Raw genomic sequence first — 24,018 nt, forward strand, 5'->3', positions numbered from 1 at the left:
TATTATTAATAATAATCCAATACGCTACAGAATAATATATGAGGGGTCATTCTGCTGCATGTGTAAATATTTTTGATACTGTAAGAAGTACTCTATTTAAGATGTAAGTATTTTGTGTTGTATTAAGTGTTACTTCACAAATACTTCAGTGAATGATCAGATGATAAAACCACGTCTGATTTGCTGAAATAAAGAAAAGTTTATTTTTTGGGGGGGGGAGAAAAAAAAAGTTTGCGCCAGCGTCAACTCTGCGCGATGACATCACCCGCCTGCTCGCGCTGCGCCTGTCGTGACGTCGCCTTCCTCCGCACCACCCCGACCCTCCGCGCCGCCGCTGGAGTTACCGAGCAGCCGGGAGGAAGCGCTCCGTGTCCCGACAGCAGCGCCGGCTCCTTCCGCTCAACTTCCCCCGAGTGTCGCATGTGCCCGGGAGACGTGGAGAGTGTTTGAACCGTGTTTTAGATGCTCGGCAGTGGCCTGGGGACGGCGAAGGGAGAAGGTAAGTCTGCCGCCTCCGCCGCCGCCGCCGCTTCCTCTGCCAGTCCGTTGGTCCGTCCGAGCTCCCAGTTCAGCCCCGGCCCGACTACCGCATTGCTGCCGGCAGAAGTGACGGGAGGAGTGGGGGGTGGGGGGGGGGAAGAGTAGCGGGCCTCGGTAACTTTGTAACCTCCCAGAGACGAGGTGGATTTAACCGGCGTTCATGTCGGCGTGACTCCTGCTGCGTGAACCGGCGACTCCTCACTGTGCCAGCGGTGCTGCAGCGGCGGCGGTGACTTCATACCTCTGAGTAGACAGGCTGCGTGTGGAAATAAAAAAAAAAATAGACCCCTCTTACACGTTGCATCTGAGGAGTGTCAAGTCAGTGAACTTACCCACAGACCTGCACCGTTAGCTGAAGGACTGACATGTCTGTAGGCCCGGTGTCAGCGGCTTTTATAAACCAGTACCCTCACTTCCACCAGTCACGCAGGGTTTGGATGTGGTGGAGGCTCGTGCTGTGTTTCACCTCCGTGTAGTTCGTGTGGCCTGGTTCACCCGGGGCAAGTTTCAGCTCGTCAACACACCACACGGCATCTGTCACGGCTGCAGCCTGAAGCATGTCAACGCAAACAGATGGGCAGGGGTTGAGTTCGCCTCCAGCACTGTGGGATCACACATGTATATTTATATACATTTATATATACATACATAACAAGGATAGCAGGAGTGTTCACGGGGCTACTTGCATTGTTTTCCATTTAAAGGGATAGTTCACCCAAAGATTCACTCATTATCCACTCACCACTATGCCGATGGAGGTGGTGGGCGAAGTGTTTGAGTCCACAAAACACTTTTCAGGGGTAAACAGCGTTGCAGCCAATGGTGACCAATTTTTCCAACATAAAAAACACAACATGCCTCCATACTACTCCTGTGGTGTCATCCAAGTTTTCGGTAAGCCCCAACATTCAAATTCGACTCGAAACGAGGTCCTTTACACCATGTTTTTAGCCTAAATGTCCGCTGTGATCCAAGTGGACATTTAGACTAAAAACATGGTGTAAACACGGACACTTGGATGACACCACAGGAGCAGTATGGAGGCATTTCATGTTTATTTCTGTTGTCAGCTAAATGATATGTAATGTAATTTGTCACCATTTACTTCAATCGCATTGGATTGGCTGCAGCCCCTGAGACTCCAAACGTGTTGTGTGGACTCAAACCCTTCACCCACCCGTCCATCGGCATAGTGGTGAGTAGGCCGTCCCTTTACCACCTTCATTCTCTTGAAAACAGTTGTCATCTTGCAGCTGTAGCTCACATCTCTAGTGCAGCAGCCACATATAGTAGAATGGGTTTTGCCAGTTCCGGCTGTGTGTGCGCTTTGTAACTCATCGTGCTGAGATGCCGAGTCTTCAGGCCATGCTAATCTGATATCGTAGTCAGCTCACTGATTTCCATCCAGCTCTCTGCTCAGAGCCACGGCCGCGTTGTGACCCCAAGGCTGCACTGGACTGGACTGGACTGGACAGTTGTCACCATGATGTGCTGGGAGTTGAGGATGGTGAAGTTTGTGCGAAGGTCACTAGTTGTATCAACTCGCCTAAAGAAACAAAATCCTATCTGAACAAAATGATGATCTTTTGAATCAAATTTAGTTGATACAGATTCTTATTTGGATCTCAAGTTTCACACTCTCATAAACATCAGTTCCCCAAATATGCCAGATTTTTCCCCCATGACTTATTTTCTGAGAAGTCCATTAAAATGTGGAAAATCTCACAATGATCCGCACCAAACGTATAAATTAGGGTTCTTCCACGACCCAGTGTGCTTCCATCCACCTAGTTTCATGGTGATCCATTCAGTTGATTTTGTGTAATCTTGCTTACAAACCAACCAACCAACTAAAAATGGACAGGGGTGAAAACATAACCTCCTTGGCAGAGATAATAAAACTTAATGTAATCTTGAAATCAAATTATGAAAAACTTCCTCTTCTAATCAAATCTGCAGTGAATCTCTGTAGCTAAATATAAACGAGACTGGATCAATAATGTTCCTGGAGAGGGAGCAACTAGCTCGACATAGAAAACACTGGCCAGGTTTGTCTTTGCAGGGGAAATGCTAGCATGAGGCCTTAATGGTGTTTGGGAAGCAGAGACGAGTTAATCACAGCGTTCTGAGGAAATGAACAATCAGAGGCTACTGTACCGAATATAGTGGCAGATCACTGGGCAGTTTTCCTGTAAGTTTACTGTGATGTATCAGGTTTAAGTAATTGTTAACACAAACCTCATGATTTTACAATTGACTGTCGGTTTCTGGGTTTCCTCTGTTCCTGCCGACCTGAGCAATAACACGTGTCTGCTCTTGTGTCTGTTACTCTGAGCTCACACACAGTTTCTTCAATCGTTTCCTGTCAGTGTCTGTGAATATGTGCTGAGTCAACTACACATTTAGTTTATATTTTAGGCCCCAATCTTAACATAAAGTGAAAGATAGTAATACTGGCTGTCAGTTGTTGCTGAAATGGCTTATAGTGATGATTAATGAAGCCTCCACAGTGTTCTTTAGATTGATGTGTGTTTTGAAGCGATGCACTTTAAGGTAACAATGCCAGTTATTGTTGGATATTGATTGTATGAGGTGATCACGTGCTGTGTTGAATCCACGATGCATGTCAAAGGAAACTTTTATTCTAATCCAGCATGTTTCCTCTGTACCAGCACTTACATTTGTATGTAATCATATGAGGAAAACTCTACCTGCATAATATTCATCAAAAATATGACTGACAGGACATTCAGTCCCTCAGTGGACATATCCTTGATGAGACCACGGGGAAGACAAAACAAAAGGACAGAAAAGAGTGAGGGAATGTCAGGAGCATAAAAGAGAGGAAGACAAAGTCAAGGAAATCGGAAAGAGTGAGAGAAGCATGGAGTGAAGGTCTTTGCAACACCCTAAGATGTTGGGCAGAGACCATGTTGGTTTAGGAAGATGAAACGCATACAAACATCAAATCTGATAGCACATGCTAAAGGTATGTGTTTGATGAGTGGACATGAGAGACTGGAGTTCAGTAAATCATTTTTGTGACAGACTTGACAACATGATAAACATGATTGTTATTATTTTCAATCTACTACCTCATTAGTCCCATCTTCATCATTCACTTATAGAATCACTGTTATATTAACATTGTATTAAAAAGAATGGGAATGAGCAAATAAAAATGTCCAATACAATAAAATGAAGTATTGGATATTGAAGGATCATTTCACTATTAAATGTTCAGAGTTTATTGGTGTCCTGTCTGAGAACTTGCCAAGAAGAATCTAACAAATTATTGAGGCTTTAACAACTGTACTTTTATAATTACAAAAAATCTTAAACTATTTATATTTTCTTATCAGTGATTAATTAATGACGAGATAATTCATTATCAAATTATGAAAATATATATAACTAAACTTTCAAAATAATTCAGTGTATAATGAGAAATATTTCAATTTTTTCCAATAACAATCTTTTTATTACTCCATTCAGATTTAAGACTCAAGATTCATTTCTTAATTACCATATCAACAGACTTGATAGGAATTTGTCCTGGTGAGCTCACCCAAACATAGACGAGAAGAAATTATACAAACACTTAAAATACATCACAGAATATGTAACATTAATAAAATACAGGCCTTTACAAAGAATGGAATAATAAATTCTAAAACCAGTGTTAAAATAAATGAAATCTCTACGCATCGACCAGACTAGACTTAAGGTTGATATCACTCGAGTCTGTCATCTGACAGCTGCTCACACACTACAGGTCTTTTCATCATGGTGTGAAAACTGAGACTTTTCTAGCTCTACTCCATCTCAACATATCCCTTGCTGCTTTATTATTTATTTTTTTTGGCATATTGTCTCCTTGACCATGAAAACCAGTGAGCACTTATCAAACAGAAAAGACTAAAATATCGGACTCCAACGTGTGGCTGTTCACTGAGGGAATGACAAACAGCAGTGACTACTCATTGTGTTGCTACTTGCATGGCTATACAATTGTGTGTCCTCGCCCACACACTCCCTGGCAAAGGCTCATCCTCCTGTTCCTGAGGAATCATTGCTAACACTGCCATATTTTTTTAATAAACACTATTGGCATAACACATCTAATAACATGTTTCAATTAGCACATGCTCATCCTCTGCGGATGGCTGTATATGCACATGGTAGCTGGTTGCAGATGAAAGAATAATAACCATGCTCTAGCTAAACGTTGTCTAAATAAGCATGTATGTGTGCGTTATGTATGAGCGTGTCAGTGGGAGTTTGAAGATGGCGGTGAGAGCCTCAGGAACTCCAAGCTGTCAGCTGCCTCTGTTCTCCACTACACACTCGCCAAAGCATTTACAGCCTCGACTTCAGCTGCAGCGCCGGTACCTTTGTCAGATGAGCAAACTGGGCAGCGGACAAAAGCGGCGGCGGATTGGTCGGCTTTAGACAGTGCTGAAAATGAAGGGAGAGATGCCAGGGACTGACTCACTGAGGCTCATCTGAGTGATTCAGTGGACTGAGAAAGGGGCTCGGGTTTCTTAACAGTGTAATAATGGTGTTATGATGTGGTATAACTCGTTCACTATTCTGTCGCACAATTTGGGGATTTGTTTGTTTATCTGTGTCTTTTATTCTTCTTCTCTATATTAATGTTGCGTGTGTTGTTGACCCCCTGCAGACAGTGCTGGTGGTCCTGAGTGTTCAGCAGGATGAGTGAGGCAGAGGGCCAGTTCTACAGCGTTCAGGTGGGGGACTCCACCTTCACCGTACTCAAACGCTTCCAGCAGCTCCGCGCAATCGGTTCTGGGGCCCAGGGCATCGTCTGGTGAGAGGCTGTACTCCTGTTTGTTGTGTTAATAGCCTGGGGTTTTGTTAAATCTGACTTCTCCGAATTACATAGATAAAGCAGTTGCTGCCTTAGTAAAGTAAACACTAAGAAGTTCACAGATCAGACCTCTTTATTTTACCAACAGTGGGAATTTAAAATGCATTTTCATAGTCCCCAGAGGATTTGTTTGCAATGGTGTGTGGCTAATCTCCAAGCTTTTGGCATGCCCCACTATCCCTTCTCCCCAAACGCACCATGATGTTTGCTTTGGATATAATTGCACCAACAATGGTTTGTGCACTGATCTGTTCTCTGGTACCAGCATGAAGGCAAGATTTCTGCTTGCTCATGATATCTAATTTTATCGGTAGCACATTCACGATGAGCTCTTTCCATTTTTGGATACTTGATCAGCTTTTCCTGAGCTCCACCCTGAGACTAAAATTACAGCATTGGATTAGAAAGCTGGAAAAATTGGGAAATTGCTGCAGAGAAATTTGCTTGAAAATTACGTATTGTCGTAAATTGAGTATTGTCCAGAGCAGTGCAATTGAGTGAAGTTTCTTTGCTGTTCCGATTCTTTTGATTTGTATTTTTCTGCATCTGCTCTTATTGTTTAAAGTGATAAGAGAAAATCAATCTCTGTAAGATGTATTAACTTTCTTCCTTTGTCTTTTCATCTTCCCTCCTTTGTTCATATGATGTGTGTGCAGCTCTGCTCTGGACACAGTCCTTAGTATACCTGTTGCTGTGAAAAAGCTGTGTCGACCCTTCCAGAACCAGACCCATGCTAAGCGGGCCTACAGGGAGTTGGTGCTGCTCAAATGTGTCAACCACAAAAATGTAAGGCTGATGATGATTTAATTTATAAATTTAATTTATGAGACTCTTCTTTTTTCTATGTGCTGGTATGTGTGCTTTATATTTGACATAGATGTTAAGAGCTGTAATAAATCATTAAAGGTGTTTTTTATAAAATGAATTATACAGCATGTTTAAAAGATGGAAAGTTCATGGTCACATCTACTCCAAAGCCCAAAATAGGATCCTTCTTATGTGATTTGGAGTCGGGCAGGGGGGAGTGACTGGCAGCCAACGCCTACAGCTTTGTGTGTTAAATTAAGAAAACGGAAAAACAAAACTTCAGTCAACAGAACAAAGAGAGTTAGCTCTCTGCAGTGGCGATAAAGTTTCCTGCTCTGAGTGAGGGGATCCAGACAAACCCTCTTAGTGCTCTGCCCTCTGTTGTCGAGCTCTCCACAGTGAAGTGGATGGAGCTGGGAGAGTAACAGAGTGGACTAATGGCCTGTCTTTCTGCTCGCAGATCATCCGTCTGATCAATGTGTTCACGCCTCAGAAGTCCCTGGAGGAATTCCAGGATCTGTGAGTGGCACTGGAGTTTTTTAGTTTCTTTTACACATTCGGCGATTTTAACTGAAATGAATCCTACTATTTATTTGTCAGTGTCTACTACTGCTCTGCGTCAGTGTCACAGTATTTGCTCTCTATATTAACTGTTTATATGCTTCTGGCACTGTTCAGTTAAGTGCTTCTTTACTGCGTTTTCATTCTCCTGGTGTTTGTGTCTATTTCTCCTGTTGTCTACCTTGTACTTCAATAAATACGTGACTGTTCTTCATTCCTCCCTCCACTGTCAGGTATCTGGTGATGGAGCTGATGGATGCCAGCCTATGCCAGGTGATCCACATGGACCTGGACCATGAGAGGATGTCCTACCTGCTCTACCAGATCCTCTGTGGCATCAGACACTTACACTCTGCTGGCATCATCCATAGGGTAAGGACAAGGAATAATTGTGCTGGGTGGGAAATAGTTAATAACAATACATTTTTTAAACACTGCTGAAATATAGTTACTTAATATCAGGCTCACGATATGAGTTTGGTTAGAAGCATGTTCTGTTTGCACCTGTAACCACAACAAACAATGAATTAGTTTGCTCATTAGCTGCAGAGATTAAAGTTTTCCATCGCTGTGATACATTTCCATCATTTGGATTCCAGAGAGGCCGTCAATGAGATCAGTCTGAAGGGGGAAGGAAATTGAGGGGTGTCACACTGAGCGAGTCAAGTGCTGGCTGACAAACAGCAGATTACTCATTAAGGAAAACGAGTAGTTTTAATGAGTCATTAATTTAAATCCATTTTTAGCTTTCCATAACAATTTGCGATGGGCTATGCATGTACATTTATTATCCTCAGGCCGATGCTTTAAAACAATAGGGGAATAACGATAGAGAAACTTTTCTTTGTGCCTGTAACCATCGTGTCCCCACAAGGTCTTCATGAATGTGTTTGGGCTTTTACAGCAAAATGTTTTCACCATCCATCATGCCCCCCACAGCCACTGAGCTGGTAAAAGTTCCAATACAACCTCTCTGGAAAATAAATTTTAGGAAAATGTCCAGACCTCAGTCCAAGTCTGAAAGCAGCTCGAGCTAGTTTATGTGCTTTAACACTCTGAACCCCTGCAAAAGTAAAATGTAGCAGTGTTATGCATGTAATCAACCCAAGACTTAACATTCTATACTTAATTGCAAAATCAATAAAGTTGATTGGGATTTTTCTAATATCCAGGGCCTGAATAATAATCCATAGTTTGTTTTGTATTTTCGCTGCAAAACAGAACACACAACGTCAGTCCTCCTGCATGTTTGTTTTTCTTCTGAAGTCACGTTTAATCACGCAAGTGCTCCACACAGTTCAGAAGGTGACAGTAATATAGGGGCTGGAGACCGAGAGACTGCTCCGTCCATTGTGCCCCTTCTTATCTTTCGCCATCTCCCATCTGTGTACAAATACACACGTCAGGGACAATGTCTTTGTTTGTGTATATTTCTATAGATTTATAGAGTTTCTCTCCCCTCAGGATCTGAAGCCCAGCAACATTGTGGTGAAGTCGGATTGCACTCTGAAGATCTTGGACTTTGGCCTGGCACGGACGGCTTGCACTAACTTCATGATGACCCCATATGTGGTGACCAGATACTACCGTGCCCCAGAGGTCATTCTAGGCATGAAGTATAAGGAGAATGGTGAGCAGTCTCAGAACAGCAGTTTTATTTTATTTATCTCAAAGATGCTTTCTGAGATTTTAGATAGTGTGATGTATGTTCATGTGTTCATGTTTTTCTGGTTTGGTTATTTGATGCTATAAATCACGTTGAAGGGTTATGATTGACAGCTCAGACTGACTCACGATTGGTCAAGCTCCATCCCCCGATCGCTACTGCACAGACGCGGGCTCTTAAAGCACAAGATGGCAGCATTCGAATCCGGGGTGTTTTGGCTTCATTTCTGGATCTTGGGAGGAATTGGAGACATCTCCATATTTATATACAGTCGATGGTTGATACTGGCTCCTCATACATGAATTTAATTCTTAAATATATATCAGATTGTTTACAAAAATATATTACAGAGCATAATGCAGAGGAAACATGATGTGATTTAGAAACAGATTTATGACAACATAGATTTGATTGTTTGCTTTTCACAACAGCGTTTGAGTTAGAAGGAGCATATCAGAGTTGAACAGATGGAACAGGCTGTCAAGAAGGATGAGTTTGTTTATTGTTCTCTCATAATACACAGTGTGAAATCTTTGATCCAGTTATGCTCTAGTTGGTCGTCCACTGTTTTTTTTATGAGTGAATGCCTGCATTATGCTACTACTCTGAATACAGTGGACCTGTGGTCTGTCGGCTGCATAATGGCCGAAATGATCTCTCCTCCCCTGAAAGGACTACATCCTGCCTGGTGTGTCAGCGTAAGCCTTTGTCAACACCAAGTAGAGACAGAAGACACTCAACACATAGTTGCAGGGTTTTTAAATCAGGAATAATGTATTTCTTCAATTAGCGAATTTCAGCCAATAGCGAAAGAGAAGCCTAAATCTGTCAAACAGTTTTTCTCCAAATTATGTCTTTTGTCAGACTTGTCATTTGTCTATTTCTTTGTGTGGGATTACAAACATGAAACACTAATCAGGCCTCATCGTGACCTAATCTGAGAGGGAAGTATTTGGCCTACAACACAAACATAATGCAATGATCAGTGTAACCTGTCCAAAGTTTCAAGTTAAGACTCATGCATCAAAGACTCAATCTTAAGTCCTCTGTAATGATGCAGAGCGCAGAGAGCTTTCTGCTTCAGTGGTAAAATGGAGGGAAGAGAGGAGTGGATGGCGATTCGCCACATATTAATGCTCTGAAGCAAACAGTCGACTCGGGCTACGCCGCTGAGCGCACACACTCACACACAGGGAAAAGTGAGGCAGGGAGCAACAGCTGTGTAAACTGATAAGCAGAGAGCCGAGGAGAAAGGCCTGGAAGCCTGCGTCTTGTTCTGCAGCCAGAGAGAGAAAAGAAAGTCAGCCGTAACAAGAATATGATCAAAATGTCCAGCCGTGGAGAAGCCAGAGGATAGACCCAAATATCAAGAGCTGCTCTTCTGCATTTCAATGTTTGTCGTTCAAATTTAAACCACGGGGCAGGTTGCTCCCCCCGTAGCCTTCATGTTGTTTTACTGTGCATTTAATGAGAATTATACTGTGTGGTTTTTATGTGATCAGTTTTTTTAATACCCTCTGTGCATGTGTGTGTTTGTTCTCTGTTTCCAGTGGACATCTGGTCAGTGGGGTGTATCATGGGAGAAATGGTAAAGGGCAGCGTGATCTTCCAGGGCACTGACCGTATCCTTCACAGCTCTCTGTCCCACATTGTTCACCCTCCATCAAACCCCCATTCAGCATAAAATATCTCTTTCATCTTGATCACTTTCTTTTCTTATAGTTACCCCTGCACACTTTCTCTGTCGAGACGTTTCCCTCATCATGTCCTCTGAGCTTTATCTGTCGAATGGGATGACTCAAGTTTTCCAGCAGACCTCGTTTTATACAGAGAGCTCTCTTTGTTTCCTCTCCTCTTCAGTGATTATTCTTCTGTCCAGATATCTGCAATCACCTTTTAATTGAAACAGGGAATCAAACTTAAGCTCTTGAGATGATTTGCATTTATATTAGCGGTGTCTAATGGGTTTGATTACATTTCATTACTTCACTTACCATCTCTTTTTCAGTGTTACTGTCCATTCGCACCTGAGTGGCAGAGAATGGATGCGTAACACAATCTGGTTCTGGGGCAGATTGGTTTTCATCTGTGGAAGTAATAACATTTTTACTGCAGTGGTAAATCCGCAGGCTTCCTGACTGTTGGTACATCTGTATTTTTATTGCTTTTTTTCTCTCACTGACACAAGATTCTCTGCCTTTTCATATGTTCTTCACATAAACTCAAATGCGTATATATCCATAATGCAGTACTGCAGCAGGGTTTTTCCATAACAACACGCTGTCCAGACATCGACCAGTGGAATAAGGTGATAGAGGTTCTGGGCACGCCCAGTCTGGAGTTTATGAACCGGCTGATGGAGACTGTGAGGAACTATGTCATGAACAAGCCACAGTATCCTGGCTTGAGCTTTGCTGAGCTTTTCCCCGACTGGGCCTTCCCTTCTGACTCAGAGCACGACAAGCTGAAGAGTAAGAATTTTGGATATTAAAATATACAGGTTTAACGTCAAATGTAAATATACCCTCAATTTATTTATTTACCAAAGACTCTGCCTTGTATGTGTAGATGTTTGCATCATTTTTAGTAATTTTTTAGATAACAAAACATTTTCCGACTAAATTACAGTGAAAGAGGCTGAAAACTGGAGCTCTTGCACCACTAGTTCAGAGAATGATGACTCAGGTCAGACGTGTTTCTGCCGTAATCTGTGACATTAAGATCAAGAAATCACGTCACTGAAACAAGATTAAATCTCGACATTCCCAGAAATGTTTCCCAATACCACAAGGGGAAGTAATCAGTTCTCACGAAGGCCGCTCAAATGAAGTGATGTCATAGTTCTGTTTCCATAGTAACACTGCCCTCCCTCTGTTGCCATAACAGCAGGTCAAGCACGGGACCTGCTGTCCAAAATGCTGGTTATTGATCCCGAGTCCCGCATCTCCGTCGAAGAAGCTCTGAACCACCCCTACATTCACGTGTGGTACGACCCTGGGGAAGCAGACGCGGTGAGGCGATCTTTCGATTCGAGACAGTTCCGAGGTGTAACCCTCTATGAGTGTCAGTGGTTGTGTGTGTGACCTTGGTGTGACACATGTATTTTCTCTTTGTTTCACAGCCTCCACCCCAGATTTCAGACAAGCAGCTGGAAGAGCGAGAGCACTCCATTGAGCAGTGGAAAGGTAGGATGCACTGCCCTCTGGGGAAACATATCAGCAGTGCAGTTTAACTTCCTTTACATTTTAATTAAATGGACAGGAATCTTTAGAATCATGTTTCTATTATTTCTGTAGGTAGATTTTCATTTTCCCATTGCATAAGAAGTTTCAGCTAAAGGTCAGCTTGGTTCTTTATGACTTTTCTCATGAAAACCCAGATGCCAGAAAGACATTGGCTTTTCAGTTAAGCTGTTCAGACATTCACTGCACGTTTTCCTGAAATTCTCCAGAGGGGCTGTATGTAAGAGCACGAATGTCAGAGTCAGTGGCTCTGGACATTTTCCTTAACTTCTCACGCTAGTCCCTTAGTGGAATATCTGTAAAATATCCGAGTGAGCCCATATGAGAATACAGCAGGCAAATGTCCCAAAAATTCACAGCATGCAAGTGGACGTGTTGATGAAGTTTCTAACACACCCCAGAAAAACAAACAAAAAAGAATAAAGACTATCTCAGGATAAAAAGAGGTGCCATGTGCATAGACGATGCTGATGACGATGTCAACTTGGAAAGGCCAACAAGATTCGAGAGCTTTTGGTGATAAGGGATAATGCCGGTGTCATTTGCTGCTTCCTGCACGCTCTATCCAGACTCCACCTTTTTCCTGTTGTTGTGAATGTGTCTGACATGGACAATCTCCTGCTGCGTTCTTTGATAGTGAAACGCAACAAATGTTTAACCTTTTTCAACCCCAAATCCAACACATGATGTCATAACATGACGTCTTTCTCCACAGAACTTATTTATGAAGAGGTGATCGACTGGGAAGAGAGGAACAAGAACGGTCTAATGAAGGACGATTGCTCTGGTGAGTACATGCACCTTCTTCATTTGTCATCAGCTATACATAAAAGTGATGTAGCTTCAGCTCAAGACACAAGTTTCCTGAAATAGGTCATAGTGGACAGACAATCCACTTAATTAACTTTTGTTATTATTTGTAATTTCACCACATTTTACTTGTCCTCGCCATTGTTTGTGTGTGTGTGTGTGTGTGTGTGTGTGTGTGTGTGTGTGTGTGTGTGTGTGTGTGTGTGTGTGTGTGTCTGTGTGTATGTCTCATGTCTCAGATGTGGCGTCAGGTTCCGCCTCCCAGTCCTCCTCAGCCAACGACATCTCGTCCATGTCCACGGAGCACACCTTGGCCTCGGACACAGACAGCAGCAGCATCGACACACTGACGGGACCGCTGGACGAGAGTCAGTGATCACAGTCCATTGGCCACATCTGTCTGCCTGTCTGTCTGCCTCAGTCCCCCACCTCCCATATACGATATCTAAATATCAACCGGTCATCACCTTCCTTTCCTCTGTTTTCTTTTCCCCTTTAACCTCAATGAAAAGGTCTATTTTTCTATTTTCTTTTCCCCGTACGATCTGGTGGCTCATCCTCTTCGTCGTCACACTTTGTTTTGGACTGCTAGCTGGAGGTCAAAGCTATCTATGCTGTTTTTTGGGGTCAAAAAGGTTGCTCTTTCTCTTCTTCGTGGATATTGTTTTACTCGATCAAGTATATTGATGTATGCACCTGTAATGGTTTTCAGGTTACCAGGAGGAGGCAGTGGTGGATTTGTTTTGTATGCCTGTATTTTAATAGTTTTATTTTTTTAGCAAATGTTAAGTTGAGACCAGAGGTTATTGTCATCAACTCAGTGCAGACACGTGCTGACCCCAGCTGCTCTCATGCATGTTACGCCAATAAGAACAAAAGCTTGCCATAAGTCGATCGCACTTACCGTCCGATGTCCATCAGAGGATCAAACACTAATCCGAACTTTGATCGACCTTTTCGCTAGCTCGCAGTACTGCATATCTCCACAGTGGTGTGTTCTTTCTTTTATGAATTGGCTTGAGTGATGTGGATTTTGAGCTTTTACTCCTGTCAGCCAGGGGAAGTTGTGGTTGCAGTGTTACTGTTTTATTTCCTGATATAATGTACTGTATGTAAAGATGTCAAGATCTGACACGCATAGTGACTGTAGACCCTTTCGTTACCAGTACAGTAGATACGGCGTGCTTGTTTTGTTAAGAAATTCAACATATCTGTAGAGCTATATATTGCAATCATCCCAATTTGAACATAAGGTACTTACTATCAATGTGTATATCAAAAGACTATCGTAGTCCTATTCGTTTGGGGGAGGCTCAAAGCCACACGTAGTATTTTTATTTTTGTGTTCTAGCAAAATGTTGCACATGATCACATCGAGGCCCATGGGAATCAAGCCTCTTGTCAAAAAATGTCATTGATGGATAAATGCATGGGCTGCACCTTTTCTAAACCATTCCATTAGTGCCGAGACAATAACGAAATGACCCATGAGTCAGACGTCATGTAGAACACACGCCACGGCAGTAAAACACAAACAATAATGGTGTTTAACTTGCATGAAGGCAGTCGCGATGCCTCTAAGATACTGTAGTTCTTGTTTAAAAAGACAAATCCGTTCAGATCACGTTTACTTTTACTTACAGTACCTTGATGTTCATGGTTCTGAAATACTATTCATAAGATTTATTTTTCGCCTTGTAAGCCTATATGTGTGTGTGTATGTGTGTATGTGTGTTACCAAATGTACAGTGCAACACTCTCCCTCTTTATCTCCCTGGAGTCGTCCCTAAAGACAGCAGTCGCCCCGTCTGGAAAGCCAGTGTCTGTGGAGGAAGTTGGCCCAGCAACAGAGAAGCAGCGGCATTGTGGTTTAAACTGAGGATGTGAGTCCTGAATCCAAATCTGGATCTTGCAACTCGAGATTGACACTTTAAAGATGATCGTTGGAAATGGACTGCAGAGCTGCTTCTTTTTTTTTTTTTTACCGATTGCACAGTGTGATGGACATGCAGAAATACGACACTGCGGAGCCACTGAGGACTTACGCACCATGTTTTCCTTTCAAAGACCATGACCTTATTCTTTCAGTCATGCCTTAAATGACCTGAGGAGTGGCCAACTCACTCACTCACATCATGTTATCCAACATGGACTGAGCTTCACAGCGATCAGAGGGTCTCGTGTGTTTACCAGGATTGCAAAAGAAAGCGCCATTGAACAATGTACATCTCACATTTTCGTTCAGTTTGTTTCTCCTTTTATTTTCAGAGATGTCCTGTGTGATTGCATTGACCACAACGTTATTATCACTTGGCCCTTACGCAACTAATAAAGTGGACATCAGTGATTCATTTTCTTTCAGTGAAGAAATAGCTGTACATCACTTAAATCCCTCCCAAGGAGAGAGCGTAATGTTCTGCCTAGAGACAAACCTCAGCACAAGGCCTTTCTTGCCTTTTCCCTGCACTTTGCACACACCATTCACGTCGTCACACCACACACATTCCTCTTCAGAAGCTCTTGACAATATACTCTGTCTTCTTGGCCTCGTTGTTGAGTTCTCCGAAGGTGTCGAAGAACTGATCCATCTCTCTCTGCAGGGTTGCGTTGCGTGTTTCTGCGGCGTCCCGGGCTCTCTCCGACTCCACAATCTTGGTCTGGATGACCTGGTACCAGTGGCGCTGCTGCACCAGGTTGGTTTTCAGCCGCACAACCTCGACCTGCAGCTCCTCATTTCTCTGCTCTAGGCTGATGAGGAGAGACAAGACAGGAAAGGTTACTGGTTCATATGTCGGTGGGTTACTTGACATTTAAGTAGGCAGAATGGGTGACTTAAGTTTGGGTTAGAATGTACAATTAGATTTATTTTACTAGAGTGACTCAGATGAGTGCATACGTCCATTATCGAGCTGCACCAGATTACACAAACAATTCCACAACTGAAATCCCAAAAGGTGAAGGTGTTTCTTCATCTCGCAATTTTAAAGAAAGTGATAAAATCCCTGGATTCACCCCCTGAATTAATATTTAATGGATTCTTCCCCGACCCATGCAACTTCCTTAGACCAAGTGTCATGGTGATCCAAACAAATAAACAGACGGGTGAAAACATTACCTCCTTGATGGAGGTAGCTATAAGGTAAAAATATCCTGAGTGAGTTATGTGTTCGGTCCAGGGAAACAACCTTAAATTAGCTCTCTTTCCGACGCCTTGAGCTGTTTCCATTTGTACGGTTAGATTGTTAAAACCAATCTTCTCCAGCTATTTACCAACGCAATTCGTTTATCTTGGAAAATACACAGAAAAACATGCATACATACACCAGCAGCAAATATAATACATCCGAGTGCTTGATAAAAAATGTTAGGTGTAAATATGTCTTTGGGAGATGTAAAGAAAGCAGCTGTTGGCGCCGTGGGAACTAAACAGGATACAGGGTGAAGCTCGGGGTCGACTCAGTGACCGGAGCAGCACAGCTGAGTGGACACACGCTCTCTGGGCCTGGGAACATTGGGTTGCCCTTCACTGGAAACACACCACAAGCAAGACTCTCACAGTCAAGTCAGTGAACTGAAAGTGTAAAACTGAAGCCAGCAGCAACAGCATGTTAAATTCAGTCTTTTACATGGTTTTATCTAACCCGTGTAAAGTGATTAAAATAAACTGTGAATGTTGAAAGGGAAATGTGAAACCAATACAAATGAATATTACCTGATTATTCTTTCCTCGTACTCCTCCCTCTGCCGGACGATCTGCTGTTGGAGGCTGGTGAGGAGGCTGCGGAGGGCGCTGGCACACGGGTCAGCCTGGGGTATGGGAGGGGGCACCCTGGGAGACCAGGCCGGCTGCTCTGGGGGCCACAGGGCCTGGCACTCAGTGGGACACAGCTGAGGGGAGCTGCCTGTCAGGACGTGAGGTGACGATGGGAGCTGGAGGTCGGCCTGCTGAAATCCACAGGATCCTGAGTCCAGCTCTGGCTCCTGCTCACGCTTCTTGTCTTGGTCTGGATTCTGGTCCTGGTTGATGGAACCGCTCTCAGGGAGGATGATCTCACAGGAGGACCAGGGGCTCTTCTCTTCACTCACTCCCTCAGCCTCCATCAGTCCCTGCATGTGCTCAGGGGCCCATGCCCGATACATCTGCTCCTGGAAACTTGTCTCTGTCTCAAAGACCTCCTGGAGGCTTTCAGGGGTGACAGCGTCAGGCAGGTTATCATACAGAGACAGAGCACTCCTGTGCTGCTCACTCTGTGATGGATTGGGGCTCTGGTAGAGATGGGCTCTGTCCTCCCCACAGCCTCCCTGCTCGCCCCTTCTCTCTCCTCCTCCTCTTCCTCTGTTTATGCCCTGATCCAGCTCTGCTTCCCAGCCCTGTCTCCCCCGGCCCCCTCCCCAGCTGCAGTAGCTATGATCTGGCCAGGCGCCAGGCGCTCTTCCCCCACCGTCCAGTGTGGGAACCACAGCCACAGCTGGGGACAGTCCGGCCAAAGGGCTGCAAGGGCCTGGGAGTCTGGTTACAGCCGGGCACACAACCCTACTCTCCATTTCCTTCACCCTGGCCCTCCCTCGCTGGGCGAAAGGTGGGCAGTTGTCGTACAGGGGGTCCATGGAGCAGGAGCTGGCTGTGGTGGGGGACTCAGTGGGAAGACAGGGCAGCTCCATGATCTAGCCAAGCACATGGGTGTGCTGAGTGCCCCAGATAACTGCCCTCCCCTCCTTGGGCTGCTGTAACTGGGACTGAAGGCGTGGTGTGGAGCCTCCTTGTGTCAAGTGCTGATGTGTCGTGGTGAGAGGAAGGTGTAGGAGCCGCCCTCCTCCCCTTTGGCTGGCTCCCTACTGTGCCCTCGACGTTACTGTCTAATGGAAGACAGGTTGTAGTGTGGGCGTAGCCAACAGGAACTGTGTGTGTGTGTGTGTGTGTGTGTGTGTGTGTGTGTGTGTCTTTAAGCAGCACTGACATCAGCTGTTACTTTAGCACAGCGTCTGAGGGAGGGACCAGGGTGTAATATGGTCTGGCACATTCCTAAAGACAGTCACATATAACTGCAACCACAGAAATAGACGGTGGCCATAAGCACAAAGTGTGAAACACTCACAAGGAACCACATAATCCTCCCAATAAACAATTGTGCAGTAAATCGCATCGAGCCACACACCTGAATATATGACGCAACGCAAATCTTCAAACATTTGAAGAAGTAGCACACGTCTCATGAGGGTCACTCTACCCTGTTTGAACCAAGGTGAACTGGTGCTAGTGTTGGTTCTGGGTTGGTTCAACTTGCAAACCTTTGAGAACCAGTTTGCTTTTCCACGTGGTCGAGTCACATCATCACGTCAGTGTTCACGTCACTCTGTAAGTCCTTCACCTCCCATGAGCTCCAACACAGGCTTTGTTAGTGAGCCTCCCTCTGATGTGTTCTGCACTACAGTTGACGACCACAGATCAAGGAGATGGTTTGTCTCCTCCACGGACCACTGCTGCTTCACTTTGGCATCCAGAGTTCACACAACACAAGCTGTTTTTTTTTTTTAAATGGTGGTCACAATGTTTTGATTGGTCTTATTGGTCTTGATCAGTTTTTGCGCTGTCGAAACACAAAGACATGTTGAGAGATCACACATTGGTCCTTTAACAGCATCGGTGGAAAAGGAGAATCTGACTTTGCTCTGCAATCGTCTTTTTCTTGAGACGTTGACTTCCCTTCTCTATTTTAATGCGTTGTATGTGCGTCAACATTGTAGGATGTGTTAACATCAAGAGTCAACATCAATGAATCTAATTTTATTTGTATAGCCCATATTCAGGAATCACATTTGATCTCATTGGGGCCTAACAAGGTGTGACATCCTCCTCCCCTAACCTTCAACAAGAGTGAGGAAAAACTACCCCAAAAAAAACCCCAGAGGCAACACTGCAGGAAAGACAGAAGTGCAACGAAGCCGCCTGCAGCAGCAAGTCAACAAGATAATAATATTTACAACAATCATGAGAATTCATTCCTAACACAAATGGAAAGGTGGATCAATGTTTAAAGGATTTATACAAAAGAAAAAGGCTGGCCTTCTCGTCTGTAGGTTATGTGAGTAAGAATATTGTATATCAATCTAATTATAATAATAATCCACTATCAGCTGCCACCACAATCACAATAAACAAAAGCTTCAGACACTCACTCAGTCCCACTAACACAACTTTCATGTCCAGTGTGTGTTTGAACCACAAGGTGGCGCTGCAGACAACATTATGAAAAGCCTCTTAAAGTGGGTGGTGTAGCCGTTTGAAATGAAGGGAATTTGTTGACAAGGATGATGCCTCAGAGCTTTAATGCTCAAATGAACATAATTATATTTGGTACTTCACTTAATTCAGTAGAGATATTTGCCTCACGTACTTTTTTTTTTCTACCTGGATGTTTCTCAAAGGTTGTTCCTCCCTTCAGGTTTGAGGTTCAGTGTTACATTGACCTGATGAGGCCTGTTGATCCGCTAATGATCTAACAGCTCAGTGAAGAGCTCCCTCATTAGAGCGCTGTCATGGAGGAATCACCTCTTCATCTCAATCCATTTCTCCATCTTGTCCTCAAATCACCTCCAGTCAAACGGCGACAGGAAGTGACGTCTCTCGAACCGTCTTTTTTAACCACGTGCCACCTTTTGATTTGAGAACGACGTGTTCCAGGAGTGTCACGGCAACGCCTGACGATTCAAGGACGCACCGCGAACTTCATCTCTGCACGGGCGCGTCCAATAGTCAAGACTGATAAAAACTCCTCTCTTATCCACCTCATGTGAATCACTGTTTCCTTTCAAGGCTGCACAGACAGACAAGACACAAAATGCAGGATTCAAATGCAGTTTTCCTAAAGCACTTCTCTGCTTTTGAACCTCTGAAATTCTCCTGATGGTTTCCTGAAGTGGCCGATGCCTGTTGGATGTACCAAATGTGTTTCAGCTCTCAAGGTGAGAACAGGGAATGCTTTGAAATCTGCAACAACTGAGGCACCGGAGAGAAAACCACCATCTGCAATGCCACACATCTGCTGTAATCTCTCTCACATCCCTCTGAGGGGTTTGCCCCTGACCTTCATCTGTCTTTGAATGAATGATGAACAACCTCGCCGTCTTCACATCTTTACCCCCACCCACCCCCACCCTGAGACCTATCACAGCTGGATCTCCACCAGAGGTCAAGCCCTTCCCTCCGAGACTCCTTATCACCGCCGCCCTCCCTTCTCCTCCGTGCACTTCCTGCACATTTGCGTAGTTGTTTGTAGCCATAACGACAGAATCCATGGTAACGCAGATCCCAGCGGTTCTAAATAATAAAGGTGGATGGATGAAGAGGAGGAGGAGGAGGAGGGGATCTGTGGCTATTTTAGCAAGCATCTTGATGGGGAGTAATTGATGAGGACCCTTATTAACAAGAGACGGGGTCTGCTGCAAGAAGCGAATCTTCCAAGGGCAACAGCGAGCCAGCTTCTCTCTGACTTACTGTGCAGCTGCATAGAGAGACATCACACATATAGAAAATAACATTTATATATAGTCCAGGATACAAACTGAAATTTCTCACTGGCTATGAAACTAAAGAAATCAGAGAAAGTGTAGCTGTGGATGTTGCTTGTAGGAGTAACAGGAAGTCAAGCAGCAGTTTGGACTGTGAAAGAGCGAGAGGAGAGAGAGAGAAAATGAAGCAGCCAACGTTTGTCTGTCCTGTGAAGTTGTTTTCCAGCTCGCAGGTGTGTTTCTGAGAGATTAACATCCCTGCCTCTGTTCTCTCTGATCCCCAACCTCTCCCTGTGTGTGCGCTTCAAAGCTGCAGACATTATACCGTCCCTCTGCTGTTTATTCATGTTTTATTGAGACAACTCCGCTTCCACTTTCAGCCGTCACCTCAGCAGAGGAACAGCGGCTGCTAACAGACCTGTTCCTGGTTCTATTGTGAGTTACTGAGATTTTGCATCGACCATTTTTAGGCAAATTTGTTTTTCTACATCAGCGCTCATGCACATCCGCGATATAATAGTAAAGAATATATTGTATTGAGTCCAAATGTGCGGGTTTCTGTTCCTACACTCAGTTATTTTGGTGAGAATGTGTTTATATATTTTTTTGTCTTTTTATTTTCATACCTCAAATACAGTGAGAGGGCTGTGAGGCTGAAACTCACATTATCCGTCCTTCAGCATGTCTATGATGTTTGAACCAAATTGTTGGTTGACGCACCGAAATGATGGAGTTATGGTGTCAGAGCCAAATGTGCTGCAGATTTCTGAAGCACATTACAAAGCCTGGAAAAAAGAACTGGCTCAAAATGTCTTTTTCGCACATTGTAAAATCACTTCAATGTTATGATGCCCATGAAAGCTTTTAGAATAACTGATATTATTTTGCAAGTTAGTGTCATCATCATATTATCATTCAATCATGTCGCTTTTATCAGCGTAGTGGCTTTTGTTATGTAGCTGACTACCTCTGGTAATAACAGCTGTTCACTACACAAGCTTGAATCCAGTTGTCAATAAATCCAACATGGACCATGTGTAATGATGCATTTGTGCACTAAATCACGGACGAGATGGAGACGCCGATTGGTTTATTTTGCTCCTCGGTACCAGAGCCAAACAAAGATTAGATTAGATCATAGGCCGCATAAAAAGATGGACGATGCTTGTCCTCTTCCTGCCATTATCCATGAATGAAGCCAAAATATCCCAGATGCGAACACGATCATGACATTCGGAGCCAGAAGCGATCAGGGGGTGGAGCCTCGACATGAGGGTCCCGCTGATACACACGCTTGACCAATCACGAGTCTGTGTCAGCTGTCAATCTTTTTTAAAGCATCAAGTACACTAGTGTGATAACAACTACCTAAAATACCAGAAACCATCTGTGTGAAAAATGTATTTAATGTGTATTTTGACTTTTTAATTTGACCCACGTCCCAGACACTAACATGGAGGAGGAACAGTTCGTGACATACACTGCAGCCAGCCACTAGGGGGCGCTCAAGATGCTTTGGCTTTAGTTTTGTAGTGTGAGATAGATGCACAGTGGCCAGGATCCATAAGCCAAGTAAAGGAAGCAGGGTTTCTCTTTGAAGGAGGCACAAAGAAAACAAACTATAATTATGTTTTATAATAACGTGATACTCTCTCTGTGTAGCAGAGGACAATGTATTTTGATTGTCATTCCCTTTTCTGGATCAAGCTCTGAATACGCTGGATCCTTCTTTTAGCTAAACCCTCACTGCCTCTTAAATGTCCACATCTTTTAAACCCTTATCTCCAACTGCTGATACATGTCCTCTGTTAAAAAACAAATGTTGTTAATGTTTGGAAATCTACTCCACAGTCAGTGATTCACATAATGCAACAATTTTAATATATATGACTAATGAGTTTTTGATATATTTTTCTTCACATGAAATTAGTTGATTATCAGATATATGGTCCAGTCATAAAATGGTGCTGGGCCTCCATGAGCTGCCACAACACCAGAGTCTTAAACAGTCTAAAAATGTCTAATGTTTCACCAGATTTTTAGGCCTTAAAAACTTTTAAATACATTGTACTGGGTCTTTAATACTTTTACTTAATTTAACACAACTTCCATCATGTGAGAAATGTTGTGATGACACGCATAGTTTGTAAAACTCCTATATGTCTTCATGTCTGTCGTACTGGACATCTTAAATGTCAATAATTGTAATCTTAAAAAGTGTTAAATTGAAACCTGCAGAAACTCTGGATCAGCCTCAGAGCTCCTCGGGGAAGATTCTCTAAACGTCTGGACGTCATTGGGAGGGATCAGCACTGATGTTATATTATTTGGTATTCCCTCATTTGTGGTTTGATGACCGTTGCAGTGAGCAACACGTCGCTGCAAAATCTCACACGGGTGCTCAACTAGTTGGTGATTCACCACATCATCATTCTCATCCTTCCCCGACCCTGGATGCCCTGATGAATGTACGCATCACTCCGGTTGATCAGGTTTTCTTAACCTTATCTCTGTTATTGTTCAGGGTTCAACTTTTGTTTCACTCTAATTATGAATTGAATCCACGTCTCTTTGAGCCGAGGCGTTCGTCTTCGTGTTGTCGAGCGTTTCTCTGCCTCTCTCTCTCATCCATTTTAAACATGTGGCTGTCTACTGCTGCAAGGCTTCATTCAACACAGCGGATTATTTGAGAGGCGCGAACAAGGTGTCCTCGAGCAACACGTGCATGTGCGCTGCTTCCCACTCACACACTGCACTGGAGATGTGCGTCACTGGTATCCATGTGTGGGTAGGTTATGTTGCTGCCATGATGAATTGGATTATATTGCTTTTTTAACACCATCTCTCTCTCTGTGTGCATTCTCAATTAAAAACCCTCGACACATTTCAACTTCTGACGCCTGCGTGTGCGCGTCCACAGGCTCTATAGTTTGATTATAGCTCATTTCATTAACATTGGATAAGATGGCTCTTACTATACATCCTACAGGCAGCACTGCAATGCGATTATCCGCCCAGAAATATGACGACAGACATTGGTTTTTCAGGATTTTTTTTTTCTCAACATGAAGCATCACACATTTTGACAATTAGCAGTCTCGGTACAGTAACCATGGGAACAACTTCTTTAGTGTGACGGGATGGGCAACACCTTCAACAACCAACCTGTCTTCATGACTCACTGCAGCTCCGTGCAACTGATGCATGAGTTGTACTGTATATACAGTCATGCAGCCTCACAGCTGTCGTCACAGAGTAAAGTGAGACAGATGTTGGTTTTACTCAAGCTGAAAATGAAGCGGAAATCCCCTCTGAGGCGGGATGTGATTCCAGTCCTGCTGTCAGATTCATGGGCCGGAGGAGAAAATCTGTGAGAGAAGAAACTGAATAAAACAATTATTAAAGAAAGCTCAGAAGGATGGATGAGAGAGGGAGAGGAGGAAAGCAAGAGATATAAAGAAATAAAGTAAAGAGAATAAAAGATAAATGTGGATAAACTGAGGGCAAAGAGGCCTGGCAGACGTATAAGAGGGATGAAAATGTATGTGCGAGTCGAGAGAAAACCAGAGCAGCACCCGGGCCAAGGTGAAAAAGGAGAACGCCACTGATTTGATGACTTATTCAAGGTTTCTCTGGAGCGCTCCGCCAAGGATCTCTTTGAGAGGGAGCGTTTTTGAAGAGTCTGCATATGTGATAGTGCATCTGTCAGTGGGGGGTGGATCAGGGGGCGGCAGAACAGAGCGAAAGACGGATATGGAGTGTGAGGAGGAGGAGAGATAGCGAGGGAGGAAGAGGAGGACTGCTGCAAATAGAGTGAGGAAGGCAGCATATCCACTCTCCTCTGCTCTGTGGACGCCTCAGACGGTGTTGGTGAGGTCAGAGACCAGAAATGAGTCATTAAAGGGGCTGATGCTCATCTCTCGTGCTTGATCAGTGCAGAAAGGAAATACTAAAGCATGATGGGATAGAAAAATGCTTAAATGGGAACCAAA

The 24,018-nt window shown here is 43.8% G+C and overlaps 2 protein-coding genes across 3 annotated transcripts; one reads left to right on the forward strand and one right to left on the reverse strand.

The window, feature by feature from the left end:
• Positions 1-291: 291 nt before the first annotated feature.
• mapk9 (mitogen-activated protein kinase 9) lies at positions 292-14,868 on the forward strand. The gene is made up of 12 exons (XM_035161056.2): positions 292-499; positions 5,225-5,371; positions 6,088-6,217; positions 6,699-6,757; positions 7,033-7,171; positions 8,264-8,429; positions 10,016-10,087; positions 10,754-10,936; positions 11,352-11,476; positions 11,587-11,650; positions 12,423-12,494; positions 12,757-14,868. The coding sequence occupies exons 2-12, from the start codon at positions 5,256-5,258 to the stop codon at positions 12,891-12,893; spliced, it is 1,263 nt and encodes a 420-aa protein (XP_035016947.2). The 5' UTR covers positions 292-499; positions 5,225-5,255; the 3' UTR covers positions 12,894-14,868.
• LOC118112071 lies at positions 14,758-17,411 on the reverse strand. 2 transcript variants are annotated; one of them, XM_035161058.2, is made up of 2 exons: positions 16,230-17,408; positions 14,758-15,265 (listed from the first exon to the last, which is right to left on the reverse strand). In XM_035161058.2, the coding sequence occupies exons 1-2, from the start codon at positions 17,177-17,179 to the stop codon at positions 15,028-15,030; spliced, it is 1,188 nt and encodes a 395-aa protein (XP_035016949.1). In that variant the 5' UTR covers positions 17,180-17,408; the 3' UTR covers positions 14,758-15,027. The 2 variants fall into 2 exon arrangements, with proteins under 2 accessions (XP_035016949.1, XP_035016950.1); XM_035161059.2 differs by lacking the exon at positions 14,758-15,265 and adding an exon at positions 15,281-16,043 and having other exon boundaries at positions 16,230-17,411.
• Between the last annotated feature and the right edge of the window lie 6,607 nt (positions 17,412-24,018).

This window comes from Hippoglossus stenolepis, chromosome 7 (genome assembly GCF_022539355.2).
Source record: "Hippoglossus stenolepis isolate QCI-W04-F060 chromosome 7, HSTE1.2, whole genome shotgun sequence".
Lineage (NCBI taxonomy): Eukaryota > Metazoa > Chordata > Actinopteri > Pleuronectiformes > Pleuronectidae > Hippoglossus > Hippoglossus stenolepis.

Coding starts and splice junctions, on each gene's coding strand:
- LOC118112071 (XM_035161058.2), bottom strand. CDS start 17,179: ATGGAGCTGCCCTGTCTTCCCACTGAGTCCCCCACCACAGCCAGCTCC. Junction 15,266..16,229: donor TACGAGGAAAGAATAATCAG/GTAATATTCATT, acceptor TCTCCTCATCAG/CCTAGAGCAGAGAAATGAGG.
- mapk9 (XM_035161056.2), top strand. CDS start 5,256: ATGAGTGAGGCAGAGGGCCAGTTCTACAGCGTTCAGGTGGGGGACTCC. Junction 6,218..6,698: donor AATGTGTCAACCACAAAAAT/GTAAGGCTGATG, acceptor TTCTGCTCGCAG/ATCATCCGTCTGATCAATGT. Junction 10,088..10,753: donor GATCTTCCAGGGCACTGACC/GTATCCTTCACA, acceptor CACGCTGTCCAG/ACATCGACCAGTGGAATAAG.